Source organism: Panthera pardus, unplaced genomic scaffold, assembly GCF_024362965.1.
Source record: "Panthera pardus isolate Hobbes unplaced genomic scaffold, ASM2436296v1 HiC_scaffold_2, whole genome shotgun sequence".
Lineage (NCBI taxonomy): Eukaryota > Metazoa > Chordata > Mammalia > Carnivora > Felidae > Panthera > Panthera pardus.
In genome coordinates, this window is record NW_026526765.1 from 74,903,158 (window position 1) to 74,920,480 (window position 17,323).

General features: G+C 36.9%; 1 protein-coding gene across 4 annotated transcripts in view; it reads left to right on the plus strand.

Annotated features, from left to right (window-relative positions):
* Nucleotides 1-17,323, plus strand: part of LOC109267632 (uncharacterized) — a 122,712-nt gene that overhangs the window by 1,652 nt on the left and 103,737 nt on the right. For 3 of the 4 annotated variants that reach the window (XM_019450540.2, XM_019450542.2, XM_053907160.1), the window contains exons 2-3: nucleotides 11,552-11,643; nucleotides 14,114-16,453. In XM_019450540.2, coding sequence (XP_019306085.1) covers nucleotides 11,552-11,643; nucleotides 14,114-16,453 — 2,432 coding nt within the window. The remainder of the gene's footprint in view (nucleotides 1-11,551; nucleotides 11,644-14,113; nucleotides 16,454-17,323) is intronic. The other variant, XM_019450541.2, reaches the window with a different exon arrangement.

Genomic DNA, 17,323 nt, shown 5'->3' on the forward strand with positions numbered 1-17,323 from the left:
TCTGCCCAATGTAAACCTAATAATAAAGTGATTAAATTAACCTGGCAAATTAATTCTAAGCATAATTTCTTATTCCTTCCTCATTGGCCAGAGTGCAATTTACACACATTTTTAGGACAGTGGGCACACTAGAGCATAGTAGCTCAAGCTATATAAAAGAAAGGTCAACAGAAAATATCAAGCATAGAACATTTAAAATAAAGGCATTTTTGTTGCTTTAAAAAACATGCATTGGATTGGACTAAGCCACAGAAATTTACTTCAGTGAATTAGTGAAACGAGCATAGAAAATGTTTTAAAATCATGATTCTGAAATGACTGAAGATGATGTCTCCTCTAAATTTTTTTACTGAAGCCCCTTTGTAACCCTTATACCTGTTTACATTAATATTATCATAAAATTATTTTTTCAGATGTAACAGTAATTTTAAGGTAATTCAAGTTACCATGAATTATGAAATCTAACCAATAAGGAGGTTTAAAAATGCCCAAAGTACACTAATAAAAATAAAAAGTTGGCTCTTATAAATAGCTGATGATAACATTTCCATTGAAAGATTTGAAAGAATATATTCATTACTTCCTTCTGAATGACTGGAAGTAGAAATTAACCAATGGCCATTTTTTAGGCTACTATTAGCAAAACACAGGTTAGCTTGGGGGACAGGAAGAAGTATTTTCAGAGTTTAAATATTTATTTCAGCATTTTCTCAATCTTTAGAATTTAGCAGTGTGGTTACATACTGGTTTTTCTTGGTTCTGTGCTGAAAAGGAATGAAGATGTTACACATTTTCTGTTTAGAGCGATCAAAACCTCTGTTGTCAGCAGAACTGATGAGATCTGCCCCTGAGGGATAAGATATCTCATTGAAAAAAATCACAGGGATTTCATGTTTGGGGGAAACTACACACAGAGGTTTCTGTATGAAGATCAAGACACGGTATATTCAAACACTACTTCAAACTGAGGTTGAGGGTTGAATGCTTCAAAATTAAGAGGATGTTATTTAAACCCATCAAGAGTTGGATTTCAGCAATTATTAAGCCTTCAGAGAAGCATAGCTCTTCTGTAACATCATGAAGTAGTATGGCTTCACTTAAATAAGTGAAAAGAGGAGACAGCATTCACCCTTAGAAAACTCAAAGGCATTCTTCATTTAATTAATAGGTAGGGAAAGCCTTAAGCAGGAAAAAAGTAGTCTCTGAGATCCATTCAATTATCCTTTTGAGCCTATCCTTTGCTAACTTTTAACAAGGTATCTAATGATATATGTAAGTGTACGTATATGCTTTATTTTTCCTCTTTCTTCATCTAATAGAAATATACCTGTTTGGTAACCTTTTTATTATTTGAAATATGTAAATGTTGCAATAAAGTTGCCACCTCTTGTCTAGTTGCAGACAGTATAATTAGTGGAAGAGGAATAATGTGAACTGTCACTTAGGACTGAGAGAATGGAAATGGGATTCTCAAGAGAGATTCTGAAAGTCCCTGTGCTGGTCAAGGTCAAAGTAGAGGAAAACCATAATTACAGATTTCTCAGACCTAGCGATTAAAAAAATTTCGAGTAGATAGAGTTCTAACTATAGTTGAATAGGGTGATTCCTCTTCATACAGTGATATTTAATTCATGCATCATTCTGCACATGAGATTAGCAAAACTTATACTCTGATAATCATTCAAAAGCCAAAAAGGAAGTGAAGCAAAGCAAAATACAAAACTGATTTCTAATTTAGTAATGTCATGATAATAACACATAGAGTATGACTGTATCTTCTCAAATAAGAGACACATACCACTGCTGGTATACAAAATGGTTTGGGGTGGTACAACATTTTTTTTAGTGTTTTCGTTTTAATGTTTAGCTACAACCCAGAATTTCACATGAATTATTGTCTAACATGAAACTAAAGTAAAATTTTAATGAATCAAGAAACTACTAAGCAAATAGCATGGATATTTCATAGGAATAGTAAGAATCATGAAGGTAGTACACAAGTGACTGAAGTCTGGGAATAATGAGCAAGTTTCATTCACCCAAAAAATGTTATCAACTACTATGTTTTTCCACATATATGGAACAGGAATACATCAAAGTATAAAACAGCTAAGTTGTTTGCCCTTGTGGATCTTATATTTCAGCCCATATCTCTAATGGTTCTTCAGGAGACTAGGATAATCTAAAGCTATACATATTGGGCTGTTCTATCTACCTTTGCTGGTTCCAAAGTTAAATTTCCTCTAAATTTCTGTTGGCTCAAGTCAGGTTAACTGTGGAGCAGCCAGGGGGCTGATTCAGAGGAAGAAGATAGTCCCACTAGAGATGCTTCATAAAAAGCCATGCTCAACAAATACTGGAGTTCTATGGAAATGAGCTGATGTATACACCATAATAAATAGGAAGATCAAGGGCTGGGTACCTCATTCTCCCGGCCAACTACCTTCCTTCTGAAACTTCCATGACACTGTAATGCCCCATGTACTTGCCAACCATTTTAGTTCTAGAAGCAAAGTCAAACCCAAAATACAGAAACACTTCAACTCTTGAGAAGCCAAATGTGAACATGGCAAATAAGCAATCAAAAATACAATGTGACTGGGCGCCTGGGTGGCTCAGTTGGTTGGGTGTCTGACTTCGGGTCAGGTCATGATCTCACGGCTTATGGGTTTGAGCCCCACGTCGGGCTCTGGGCTGACAGCTCAGAGCCTGGAGCCTGCTTTGGATTCTGTGTCTCCCTCCCTCTCTGCTCCTCCCCCATTCATGCTCTGTCTCTCTCAAAAATAAACGTCAAAAAATATATATATATATATATATATATATATATATATATATATATATATATATAATGTGACATCTCCTCACACTAGTGGCCCTGGCCTGCTAATCTGACTTGCTAGATTTTTATCACTAACTATGGTTAGCACAGAGATGAAAGAAGGATATTGAAGAGTTACCCCCCTGAAGTCTGATTTAGGATACAATTTTGGTAGAGCCTCTTTACATGGGGCTGAGCAAAAAATAACAAGCAATCTCTCAAGGAGTTTTCTCCCTAGAAGCTTGCTGATATAGAAAGAAAAACAATCTTATGTGGATCCTAAGAAACTTGACAGAAGACCATGGGGGAAGGGAAGGAAAAAAAAAAAAAGTTAGAGAGGGAGAGAGCCAAACCATAAGAGACTCTTACAAACTGAGAACAAGCTGAGGGTTGATGGGGGGTGGGAGGCAGGGGGAATGGGTGATAGGTACTGAGGAGGGCACCTGTTGGGATGAGAACTAGGTGTTGTGGACAATAAATTGGACAATAAATTTTATATTAAAAAAAATAAAAATAAATTTAAAAAAGGAAGAACAATCTGTACTTAAAGCAAAACAATAAAAAATTTTAACCTTACTATGTACCAACTGGGAGAGGAGGAAAATGAGGTAGAATGAAGTGAAATGAGAATTCATTGCAAGTTTCCTCAGGACTGCTCTACTTTAAAATCTTAAGGCCATTAAAGATTTTCTGAATGAGGTTCCATTCCACCTATCCAGTTTTATCTGTTTCAACAGGGTTTATGCATCAGAATGACTTGTTGCAAGGGGCTGAAGAGTGGCTGCTTACTAAAAATGCATATTCCTGTGCCCTCACTCAGAATGTGAATCTCCAAAGCAAGGCCCCAAATCTACATTTTTAGCAAGTTATACAGTGATATTTTCAGCATTCTCAAGTTTGAGAATCCCTCTGCTACACTGTAAACTCCTTGAAGTTTATATTTGCATTATATTTGCATTTTCACATTAAGTCCAGCTCAGAAGCTTGAGCCAAATTATTTGGCACAGAGTGCCAAATTATTAACGCTACCTCCGTGGGAAGTACACTGGGCTTTCCCAATTATAATGTAACTCCTTTCATTTTATAAGAAAGCGAGCAGGGAAAGGGATAGTTCCTGAAGCATTTCAAAAAGAGCCTCTACATTTAACACAGTAAAGCAATAGGGGCGCCTGGGTGGCTCAGTCAGTTAAGCGGCCGACTTCGGCTCAGGTCATGATCTCACGGTCTGTGAGTTCGAGCCCCGCGTCGGGCTCTGTGCTGACAGCTCAGAGCCTGGAGCCTGTTTCAGATTCTGTGTCTCCCTCTCTCTCTGACCCTCCCCCGTTCATGCTCTGTCTCTCTCTGTCTCAAAAATAAATAAACGTTTAAAAAATTTAAAAAAAAACACAGTAAAGCAATAAACATCTTGCAAAAATCTTAAGTAAAAAAAAAAATTTCACTTTCAGCGTCTTTCCACAGTGGTAAAGGAAGAGAGGCAGCATCTCAGCACTATGTTTCCTTGGGCAATTTGCTACCTCTCTGTTTCCTCTGATGAGATATGAGGGCATTGGATAGATGATCTCCCAGCTATCTGTCTTGAAACAAAGGGCAGACACTTCTGGAACTGTAAGGGATCTTCATCTGTAGTTCATCTTTCCCTTCCTTTACTGGTATTACCTTATCTATCAAACTTTATTAAACACTGAGCTCAATTTCCTTTTGGTTCACTAATATAAATTTTTCCTTACCCATTTCTTAAAACATTAATGATAGTAATATTAACAATAACAAATTCCACACTGCACAATGCTCTTTTCTATCTGAATTTCATTTCTGCAGAGATTGTAATTTAACTTAACATAGCATGTGCTTCCTGCTCTCCAAGCATTACCCTCATCCTCTAAGTTATATTTGATCAATTATGGGCCAAATAAAGTGATGGCATTCCAACAAAGCTTATGTTTAAAGATAATTATTTTAGTAAAGAGGTTCTTTTATGTTTACTGGACTCAAAACCTTAGCAGATTATATCCAGTGATCACCAAGATCATGAATACTACCTGTGAACTTCCACAACTTACTTACTGTGCACTTGGGGAAAGGAAAAGTTATTTTCACTGGACGTGACTGACGTTTGGATGTTTCTATTTTAATATTTTAACCTAATGGATTCCAATATTGTATCTATAGGTATGGATACAAATATACATAAAAACAGATGTACTCTTCAATGTTTTCAACACAGGGGAAGAAGTAAGAGCGTGAACAATTTACAACAGTACTGAGACTACCTTAAATGATCATAACTAAAGTAGTTTAGTTTCAAGACGCTAGCAAACTATTCATTAACAATTACTACCTGGCAACCAGGTTTACAAAGGTTCATCCTTGCAGCTCTATGGAAGTTGAGTGTGAATTTGAAGTGCTATATGCTCAATACTGAAACAGCTGTTTTCCAACATAATTCTTCTTATGCCTTATGTAATTTTTAAAAATTAATGACAAAAGGGTATAGTTTAAAATTCATGCCATTCAAAATCAGGGATGACAGGGACACATGGTGGCTCATTTGGTTGAGCTTCAGACTCTTGATTTCAGCTCAAGTTGTGATCCCAAGGTGATGGGATCAAGCTCCACATTGGACTCTTCACTGAACAATGAGCGCGGAGCCTGCTTAGGATTCTCTCTCTCTGCCCCCTACCCTGCTCACTCTCACATGCGCTCTCTCTCTCTCTCTCTTGCTTAAAAAAAAAAAAGAAACCTTTTCAAAATCAAAATCAGGAATGACAGAAGACAGGTTTGTACACTTCCAAGAATAAATGGACATTTTAGAATTTTATTTTCTCTCAATATTGTCATATATTTTTTAATTTTTTTAATGTTTGTTTATTTAGAGAGAGAGAGAGAGAGAAAGTGAGCATACAAGCAGTGGGGGGGGGGGCAGAGAGATAGGAGAGAAAGGATCTTAAGTAGGCTCCCCACTGAGAGTGAGGAGCCTGACTCAGCTGTGAGATCATGATCTGAGCCAAAATCAAGAGTCCCATGTGCAACCCACTGAGACCACCCAGGTACCCCTCTCTGAATATTTTTAAACTTGAACTTTCCATAGTATGTTTTACATGTATAAATTTTCTTTAAACATTTAGTAAAGAAAACAGAATTTGTGTTAAAATCCAGGACGTAAAGTCATGAGAAATACACTAAGATTTCTTTCAAATTCTACAGAAAACTCAAGCGAATTGGTGTTAAAGACATTAAAGAGAGATAGTATGCTACCCTAGAAGTATTTAAACATCTGAATTTCTGTCTTTTTCCTTTCTTTTTTTTAATTGAAGTATCATTGACATATTTAGTCTCCTTCTAGAATTTTAATAGTGATCATTATCTACACTTTTATGACTCTTTCTCTTTTTCCTAGTGTTAGATGATTGCTTTTGAATGTTCCAAGGAAAACATTTCAGCTTATAGAGAATTTTTAAGTAATTTGTCAGAAAAGTGCCATCAGTAAATTTTCTAGCAATACCTTTAAAAGAAATCTTTACCATCTAATAGTTTCCTCAGAATAATGGTGTCACTATGTAATTTTGCAGTAGAAAGATATTGTTAGCATTTCCTGTTTATATTTTTCCTCCTTATTCTGTGAATTATAGTAATAAGTCAAAGCCCAGTTATAAAAAAGATCTATATAATCCAATATAAAGGTCTCAAATGTGATAGGATTCAGCTGATATATAACAGCAATCACAGTAACTTTTCTGAGCTTTAGTACCAATTTTGCACAGAACAAATAAACATTTATGAAAAATATAAATCCAAGAAGTCTATAGTGGAATGGATACCTAAACATACATCCCAAGGTCTAGGGTGGTATATTTTACTTGTGAATAAAATTGTACTTTGTGCATATGTGTAAAAAAAAAAAAAAAGACTAAAGTGCTTAGAATTTTTCCAAAGTAGAAGGAGAGGCCATTAGAGAATTTTAAACAGGGGATGACATGATTTAATTTATATACTTAAAAAAACTGCATGCTGTATGAATAATCAAAGGATATAAATATGGAAGAAAAGCAGTTATAAAGGTATTGCATTGGTCCAGATTTTAAATATATATATAATATGTACATACTTATGAATATAAACATATATTTTTAAAATATGGACTACATATATATATGTATATATACTCACACGTGTACACTTGCACACGTAGATATACCCATATAGAAAGAGAGAAAGAGGGAGGTCTTGACTTGGGTGGTAGCAAGAAGAAAATAAAATGACATACTAAGGATAAGATACTTAGAAATAGTGTGGGACAAACTGGCTGATGGTTTTGATGAGGAAAGTAAGTTAAAGGGTAGAGTCAAAGTTGATACCTAGGTATGTGATTCGAGCTAGATAGATGGTGAAGCTGTTGGCTGAGATTGGAAAGATTTGGGATTCAGGGGAATAATTGGAGAAGGCGAAGAACATCAAGAGGTCATTCTGAAACATGAAAAATTTGAGATTCCAACTAGGCACCTAAGTAGATATGCCAGTTTGGCAGTTGGATATTTAAGCTTGGACTTTGGGGAATAAGTTAGGGGTAGAACTATGAATTTTAGAATCATCTATATAGATAGTTTTAAAGCCATGAAATGGTTGAGATTTCCTAGGGAGAGAGGTCATGAAAAGGCACAAAGAACACTGAGGATGCCAAAGATTAGAGACTGAGCAAGGGAAGACCCAGCAAAAGTGTCTAAGAGAGAATGGTCAGTGGAACAAGACAAGGACCAGGAGAGTGTGGCACCATGGAATCTAAAGAAAGGAGTAAGAAGAATAGAATGATTGTGTCAAATTCTGCTAAAAGTGTGAATAACCTGACCACAGAGAAGTGACTACTGGCGTTGGCAATATGGATGTCACTGGTGACTGGGACAAGAGTGATCCCAACGGGGTGGGAATTTAAGAGACTGCTTGGAGTGGGTTTGGGAAATGATGTGAGGAGAGAAAGAAGAATCAGAACATATAGGCAACTCCTTCAAGATGTGTTGCTGTAAAGGTGAAGAGAGGCCTGTGACAGTAGATGGAGTGGTGAGGGAATGTCTGTACTCTGACACGAGAATGATGTAACAGAAGACAGAAATGGACACTGCAAGAGAGGAGGGGAATGACTGCAGGAAAATGGTCCTTAGGCCCATTTCATCTTCCACATAAGAGAGATTTGATAGTATCTGATGCAAATCAAAGAAGTTGGCAGTTTTAGTATTGGAAAGCAGAATTTCAGTTGGCTTCTATTTCCTCTGATCATGTGTCCAGATCTTCAAGGAGAGCATGGGAAGAAGAGAAGGGATTGGAGGTTAGAAAAACAAGTGTGATATACTTGTTTTAGAGATAGGAAATATGCAAATATTATTAAATCATTGTAGGAAAGCATTGGAATGATTGTGATGTCTCTATGTGAAATTAAAAATTCTACACCATGTGTAAGGAAATCCAACAATATTCTGATTTTCCCAGTGATAACTGCTCTGAAATTTTTGAAATATCAAATATCAAATTCTTTAATCTTTTAAAACTTTGGTGCCCCTGCTTTCTGGTGTCCTAAGCAAGCACCCTCCCTGTGAATAAATTTATTAGGAACACCTTCTCCCACTCTTCATTTTGTTCAAGGTCAGTTTAGACCATGTTGTTGTAGCTATACCCTGTTGAACCATCAAATGAGGGAACTATTTGCTGCCATTTAAGTAAAGTAGAATTTGTAGACCATCCCCCCCCCCGACTGCTTGTGGGACTTGTATCAATTATGTATCAATTATATCACTACCATTGACTTAGGTACCTCTTACGGAAGTACAGAGCAAGAGATAACTAGTGGGGAAAAAGATGAGCGGTGTATTTATTTTATTTTTTTTTTAGCATTTATTTATTTTTGAGACAGAGAGAGACAGAACATGAACAGGGGGAGGGTCAGAGAGAGAGGGAGACACAGAATCTGAAACAGTCTCCAGGCTGTCAGCACAGAGCCCCACGCGGGGCTCGAACTCACGGACCGCAAGATCAAGACCTGAGCCGAAGTCGGACGCTTAACTGACTGAGCCACCCAGGCGCCCCAGTGTGTTTATTTTAAAGTTGATCTTGGGGCACCTGGGTGGCTCAGTCAGTTAGGTGTCCAACTCTTGATTTCAGCTCAGGTCAGGGATTCAGAGTTTGTGGAATTGAGCCCTGTGTGGGGCTCTGCACTGGCAGTGCATGGAGCCTACTTGGGATTCTCTTACTCCCTCTCTCTGCCCCTCCCCCGCTTGTGTCCATGCAAGCTTGCACGTGCATGCTCTCTCTGTCTCTCAAAATCAATAAATAAACTTTAAAAAAAGGTCTTCTTAAAATAGACTTTTATTAATGATCAACAAATTAATACACAGTAAAAGGAAAGAATACATTCAGAAATATAAGAAGACATCATTAAAACACAATTTGATACAAACTGAGCTATCCATCTAATTCACTTGGTCATACATATTTATTAGGTGCCTATTGTGTCAGGCACTGTGCCTGAATATTCAATATTCAGCAGTACATTTAATTTCCTGGATCAAAGTTGTCATGCTCTGAGGTAAAGTGCAAACTAATTATAAAATTTGCTCTGTATGATCAGAAGCAATCTCAGGGCATCTATATACCTTGTATATCTGCTCAAAGACAGAGTTAGCCTAAGTCCCAACAGCCTGGGTTCTAATCTTCAATTGCCACTATTAGTGTGATACAGGAAACAAGGATTCTCTGAGTATCAGTTTCTCCCCTGCAAAATGAGAATTTTGAATGTGATGATCTTGAACATTTAGATATTCTGGCTCAAAAAGAGTTTATGGTTTGATCAGCTTTATCTAAGCATTCATTTGCAGCTCGGATGTGACAGATATTCTCCCAATGTCAGGTGCTCAATACAAATGGGTGTGTCTAACAGATATGTATATATTCTCCAATATAAAGTTAAGAATGATGAAGTTTGACTGGAACCATTTATCACACATTTCAGCTGTTTCTTCAAGACAATTCTGTAAGGTGAAATTTGCTACCATTTCCATCTCAGAGGCAAAGGAAACAGCCTCACAGAAATTGCATGACCTGCCCTGAGTAAACAGCAGAGCCAGACCACAACCAAGATCTTCTGAGTCAAAGCCCAGAGTACTCTCTACTAAACACAGTGCAGCTGCCTACATTTCGCTGTTCAAACTATATGGGACCAAAGAGAAATAATCAATAACCCAGTCAAGTGCTTTTGAAGCATTTTTTTTTTTTTTTAGATTAGAAAACCCTTTATGTATAAGACAGGGATAAAAAAAAAAAATAAAGATATTAATTACATGTTTGTAATCCTCTCCCCCACCCAACCCCCATGTTGGTCCTCTAAGAATAAAGGATTATTACTTGCTTAGTCAGCCATAGGAACTTAATTGTGCCTATTGGGGGAGAGAATAGAAAGGATAATTGGAACACGCCAAAAAGAGTGTCAATGGCTCTGTATAAAAAAGGTTGCCTCAGGAAAAAGAATTTTCAGAAAATTATGAGATTTTGAGAGTTTCTAGAGGAAAAGTGATTTGAAATCATCACATACAATGATATAGGGGATTTTGAGGAGAGAGATGAGTTAAGAAGAATTTAAATAAATTTTGCCAAAACTGGTCACAAAACAGCCCCCTCCTTTTTTTTTTTTTTTGAGTTACCTGTAAAACAGATAAAGTTGAGCTGTTCTGCTGAGGTGTCCAAAGGCACAGTCTACCTAATACACGCAAAACAAACTGCTTTAGAGTGAAGCTATTTCTCTTCACATCTCTGCAGACAGTTTAATCCTCTAAAAGGAAAGCAACTGAATCAGGCTTAGCTCTAAGCACAGGCAGATAACTACTGAGGTAATAGTGGGGAAGTTATAGGCTGTGTCTCTCCCAAGTATCTTCCCTAATACTTTTTATTAAGACATCAGCAACAGGGAAAATACCACTTGTTCCACAAGAAAGGTACAGAATTAATTTTATCTTCTACAAATAATTCATTCTTCTACAGAGACTATAGAATGTGTATCTAATCTTTTATTTAAATATAGGGTATATGGAGATAATGTAATGGTGGCAAACAATCTCCCTACCCTACTTAATTTAGCAGGGCTACAAATATGATGATAATAAATTTAGGTCAACTTCACAAAAAATAGATATTTCTATTAGGCTAAGAAAAGTTGGAGTATAAAAATAATTAAGCAGAATATAATTTTATAACTTACATCCTAAATATCTACACATATGAAGAAATATATGTTTGGGGCGCGTGGGTGGCTCAGTCGGTTGGAGAGACCGACTTTGGCTCAGGTCACGATCTCGCAGTTCTTGAGTTCGAGCCCCGCGTCAGGCTCTGGGCTGACGGCTCAGAGCCTGGAGCCTGCTTCCGATTCTGTGTCTCCCTCTCTCTCTGCCCCTCCCCCATTCATGCTCTGTCTCTCTCTGTCTCAAAAATAAATAAACATTAAAAAAATATATATGTTTGAATATTCACATGGTATATAATAATGGACTCTAAATAGTTGGCATAGATGAAAATTCGTTAAGTAGAATTAAACAGGATAGAAAATACAATTATAGTAATAAAATATATTTGAAGGAGAACACTATTGGATACCCGAAAATGATATTATGTTTCAAGCTGGCAAATGAGTTGTTAGTCAGGAATTTTACTAAACCTAATTCTGAGTAGAAAATAACTTTGCATTTTATGCTTTTAAAGGACAGTGAAAGCTGAAGATGCTCAGCTCCCCAAAATGAAGAGGAAAAGAAGAAAAGCCTATAAAAAATGGAAAATCCTGAATCCCACAGTATGTAAGTCTAATTCATTGGTTTTATAAGTATATATAAAATGAACCCAGCTACGTATTTTGTGTATCACAAAATGTCTATAAAAGTAGGAAGACAAATGCATAGAAGTGTAATAAAATGATTTAGAAGTTTGATCGGTTGTTATGTATAAACATCTGCATTCATTATTAATGGCATATATTATGAATAAAAATTTAAGTAAAAATATTCAGACAAAGAATATGAAGAATGCTATTCTTAGAATCTGTTATCAGTGGATTATTATATAACTATCTCAGTTCTGTCTTGCTACTCATCGAAATTGAACTACAGTCAGTTGAAAGAGGCTATAAACTGTAAAATTATAAAATTGAAAAGGGCTATAAACTGAACTGTTCTTGGCGTGAGGGTGTTATTTTAAGAATAAATTGTAATCTATAGTTTTGGAAGGCAGTCCACTAGTATATAAATTGCTATAGTATACATGGTGTATTATAAATAGGCTTTAGAGAGACATGTTTCCACGTCTTTTCTTCCATGATTTCTGCATTACAGCTCTCAGATTGTAAGCAGACCACTGGGAACTGTTTCAGTACGTGCCTTGAGAAAAGTCATTCCCTCAGACTAGAAGAGAGGCAAATGGTAACTCAGTGGAACCCCAGCGTGTTTAAGAACCTAAAGTTGGAAAGTTGTGATTCCTAAACCTACGAATCTTTATTTGATTCTGAAACAGCAATTCTATTTCTGCACCCCAAACTTCTATGCCCCCTCTAGCCAAACTTTGGTAGGATGTTACTCTTTTTCTCATTAATGGTAATTTTTTACTCTTTATGTAAATATTTTTATAAATATCTTTACTAAAATATGTAGGTAGATATAAAATCATAGCTTCATAGCCAAATTGAGAAAGCATTTTAAATCATTAGAGGGCCGCCTGGGTGGCTCAGTCAGTTAAATGTCTGACATCAGCTCAGGTCATGATCTCACAGTTAGTGAGTTCGAACCCTGTGTCAGCAAAGAACCTGGAGCCTGCTTCAGATTCTCCATCTCCCTCTCTCTCTCTACCCTTCCCCAGCTCATGTTCTGCCTCTCTCTCTCAAAAATGAATAAACATTAAAAAAATAATAATTATAATCTTTTCCAATTTTTAGCTTAATCACCTTATTAAAATTATCTCTGTGGAGACCTGGTTCATAGATTTCCATGACATCACTATCTATTTGTTGCCCATTCTTTCTTTTCCTTTCCCAATACTCTCTTTCAGATGTAGTTTAAAAGATATGAGATCTTTGCGTTTTGTTCACTGTTTAAGAGTTAAAAAGTATACATTTTTTTTTATTTTTTTAATATGAAATTTATTGTCAAATTGGTTTCCATACAACACCCAGTGCTCATCCCAACAGGTGCCCTCCTCAATACCCATCACCCACCCTCCCCTCCCTCCCACACCCATGTTCACTGTTTTTTACCTAAGATCTGCTACCTCAAGCTCAGGTTCACAAATTTTTTAAGCAAAACATCCTAAAATTATAAAGTAGAGAGTAAAGGTTGCCAGCTGGCAGTTCTAGGGCCAAAGCTGGTACCTAAATATATTAGCCTCCATCTATAGAGGGTTTTTTAAAATGTGAGACCATCCTTAGAAATTAGGAGATTTCACAATATAATAACTCCAGACTCTAGTTCTTCTCCTGGAAAATGATAGTATCTGACAATACTAGGATACCTTCTCTGTCCTATTAAAAAAAACAAAAATCCTACCCTGGGCAAAGGTAACTATCAGACCTGTTTAAAAGGCTGTTTATAACCCATACTTGGATCTCTTTATTTGTTGTACCTTCTCAAATTAGATCAAGCTTGATTTAGCCTGTAGCATTATAATGCCATGTTCAAATACTTGAACATGGTAACTTACTCTTTATCAAGAAGTCTCAAAATTTATTTGCGTAAGTTTGCTCTGAAATTTTCATTTCACCCATTTTGGAAGTCTCTGTTTTAATTTTTTTTTTTAATGTTTGTTTATTTCTGGGAGAAAGACAAAGGATGAGTGGGGGAGGGGCAGAGAGAGAGGGAGACACAGAATCCAAAACAGGCTCCAGGCTCTGAGTTGTCAGCACAGAGCCTAAACCAGAGCTCGAACTCATGAACTGAACCGTGAGATCACGAGCTGAGCTGAAGTCTGTTTTCCAACTGACTGAGCCACCCAGGCACCCCGGAAGTCTCTGTTTTAGAATAAACTTTAATTACATTCTTATTTCCTAGAACTACCTAGCAATATTCTGTATTCTAAGATAATTGATTTAAAAGGAGATATTTATTAGAAATGAATTTTTGTGGAAAATATCTTTGCATACTAGAAATGAATGAAAAATGTTACTCAAATTACAAAGAATATGCATGGAATTGTACCCAAGAATTTGCATCCCATCTGCTCTTCAAAAGGACACAGAAAATATTTTTCTTCTTTCTTTATTCCTTTTTTTTTCTTCTTGTTTAGGTGAACCTCAACCTGCTAATCAGGTATACCAAAAAAATATAAAAGATCTTGAAAAGGAAGTCAAAGGAGACACCCCAGAAGCCATGTTTCATCAGATTAGGGCGTTAGGGAAATCTAAGGAAAATGGAGATGAGCATACATCTGCTTCTGTGAATGGAAAACAGAATTCACTTTTCCTCCCTAAAGATAATAAACAACTTTCATCTGACAGCAAAATAAGTAGGGAGAAGGAGAATGATGATCCTCCATCATCAATTTCTCATCAACGAGACAAAGTGTTGTCAGTGGCCATGTTTAAAGACTGTCAAGAATCATTATCAGAAAAAATCATACTGCAGGATTTCCCAAACACAGTAGAAGACTTTAAACCAGCAAAAGGCAAAATTATTACAGAAGTGAAATGTGGGGCTTTCAGTGTGCAAGTAGAAATAAAGAATAGATTTTTCTGTAAAACAGGAATGCAGTTCCCAACAAAAAGGAGATGTCCAAAATGTCATCAGCATTACTTTTCCAGACACAGTCAGAGATACTATACTTCTAGAAGCTGCTCTTCTATATACAGGAATATGTTAGTAGAAGAACTAAAACCTGAGGTGCCATCTGAATCTGCAGGAGAAGTTGCCAGAAAAGGGAGACCTTCACTAAAAGTAAGCATTGTAGGAAAAGAAGTTAAAGTTAAATACATGAGTAAGAAACAGAATATATTAATTAATATAGCTTATCCTAAAAGAAGGGGAAAAAGAGCTAAATACAGAAACATTTCCTCCGATCACACTACTGAAGAATGTTCCAGGTCTTCTCTACAGTCTGATATCAGGTGCCCTGAAAAGTGGAAGCTTGAGAACAAGCATCAGAGTTCAGACTGTTTTCATGTCTCTCCTCCTATTGTGTGTGCCGTCCAGAAGGAGAAGAATGTTGATAGAGAGGTGGAGTTTCTGTGCTCAACCCCTGAGAGGGAGAAGACTAACCCTGACTCACTATCATCAGTTTTAGATGACTGTGAGGTAGAATCTGTCATGTCTCAGCAGAAGGACTTTAAAATTGGTCAGAACATCCTCAACAAGAAAAATTTCTCTAAGGCTGAGACTCTTCTCAAAAACATTCCTCCTATTTCACAAGGTACCCTAAAGACCACAAGTTTAAGTCATACAGACTTAAGTAGCATGCCTTTTGAGGATCTGAAGGATGTGGATAGAGATAGAAAACTCATCTTCGATATACCAGAAAATATCACATCAGACTCATGTACACGGCAAAGCCCAGAAGGAATAAATTACTTGCCAAGTGCCATTACTGACATCTTCCCAGTTCAAGATGGCAAAGATTCTGACCCCTGTTCTTCATCTTCTCTGAGCAGGCAAGTGGTAAGAGAAAAAGCAGCCAGCACTTACTGCAAAGGCAGCAAAATTCCAACTGCAGATTGTTGTGAGGAATCAAGTTCTTTATCTTTGCCTTCCAGTCAAAATGTTCTGAAGCCTTCCACCTCATTCAGCCCATCCCACTGGGCCACCAGACAATCAGAAGTGAAAGAAGTCCCTGGGGATACATTTTCTTTTAATCGTTGTGCTGAACTTTTGAAAACCTGTGAGGAAGAGCATATTGATATGACTGACAGAGACTTTAACAAGGCCGCTTTACATAGTGACTCTCGTACAAACGCACAGCAACTACTGGAAATGAGGAGTACACGATGTCCAACTCTCAGTCCTGAATCCTCCAGCAGCCTCTCTGCCAGCAGCCCACTCAACAGGAACGGCCATAACACTGTGGAATGGAGTCAAACAAAATCCCAGACAGGTCATCCAGAGATAGCAGTGCCCAGCAAAACAACAGAGCTAGTCATGACCTTAATAACTGATGAATTAGAGCAAAGATTAATTATTCATAATGATAAAGGAGGCACGGTTTATTCTAATTGTCCCATGGGAATAAAAAATCCTAAAGACTCACCCAGCTCTCTGGGAAATGGTGAAAAAGACAAATTCGAAATAATGCCAGTGGTAAAGAATGCATGCCATAGAGATTTTGAAGACCTATCAGATGAGAACCACAATGAAGTCTGTTTCCAAATGGATTTGCCGAACACCACTGAGTTTAACTGCACAGAATGTGCTGCAGATAATCTGTTTATTGAGAAGACACTGACCAATGATGCAGACCAATATGGCAACCAAGATGACAAAGGCCTCGGACTAACCAGTTTTAAAGAGGAGCCAGCAGAGTACCAAAGGATTGCATCAACAAAGCCAGATTCTGAAGGAGATAAAAATGACCCAAAGGAAACTTACTATCACCAAATAGACATATTGCTGTCGCCTCAGAAGCAGAAAGCCTTGACAGGTACAGTGGCTATATAGAATCTTTAACTTTCATTGTTTTTCCATGTTTGAGCTTTGGAAAGTCTTAACATGAGGGCTTTTTTTTATTGCTTGGGATTTTTGCTTTATTGCTAAAGATATATTGAGTATCTTAGAATTAGATGAATATGGGCAAGCATATATCACCCTGCTTCCTTACATTATCACCTACCCCACCCATAAATAGTGCATAACAAAATCACCCAGGCTTCGGTTTAATATAAAGTTTTTAAAAAATCAATTTCTCTTTAAAAGGTTGATGTATTGCCAAATCAATTTTGTAGGAAACGTTAGCCTTTTGCCAGTCTTAAATAATCTACCATTTCTTTCCTTCTTGCAAACTAAGCATATTTATAATAGAAAGAATATGTTTTTGATGAAATGTGTTCTTAAACCTTGCTGTGGCGTTGCAGAAGGATGGTATACATATTTCAGGAGGCCATGTGGAATAGTAATCAAAGCAAAGGACAAAAACCAGAAACGGCCATGGCTAATCCTGATTGAGCTATCTATGGGGTGTCAGATCTCAAGCAGACCTCTGTCCTCCCTTGTGCATTGGTTGACCCTGCTCAAAACATTGATAGAACCCAGCAGTTCTCCAGACCTCAAGAGGGCTAAGATAGAAGCTCTTTTCTAAGTACATAATACTGCCCTGTCTGCTTTCAATCTTGGGTCGACATTCTATCATTTTGGTCACTTCACAGAAGGCCCTTGTTGTTTTTCCTCAATAGGCCAAAAATATTTTATATTCTATGTTAGCATTATTCCACATTATATATTAAAATACATCTTGAACAAGCAAAAACTTCCTTCCAAACTTCCAGTAACATGCCTGATATGTCCAGAAATGAGA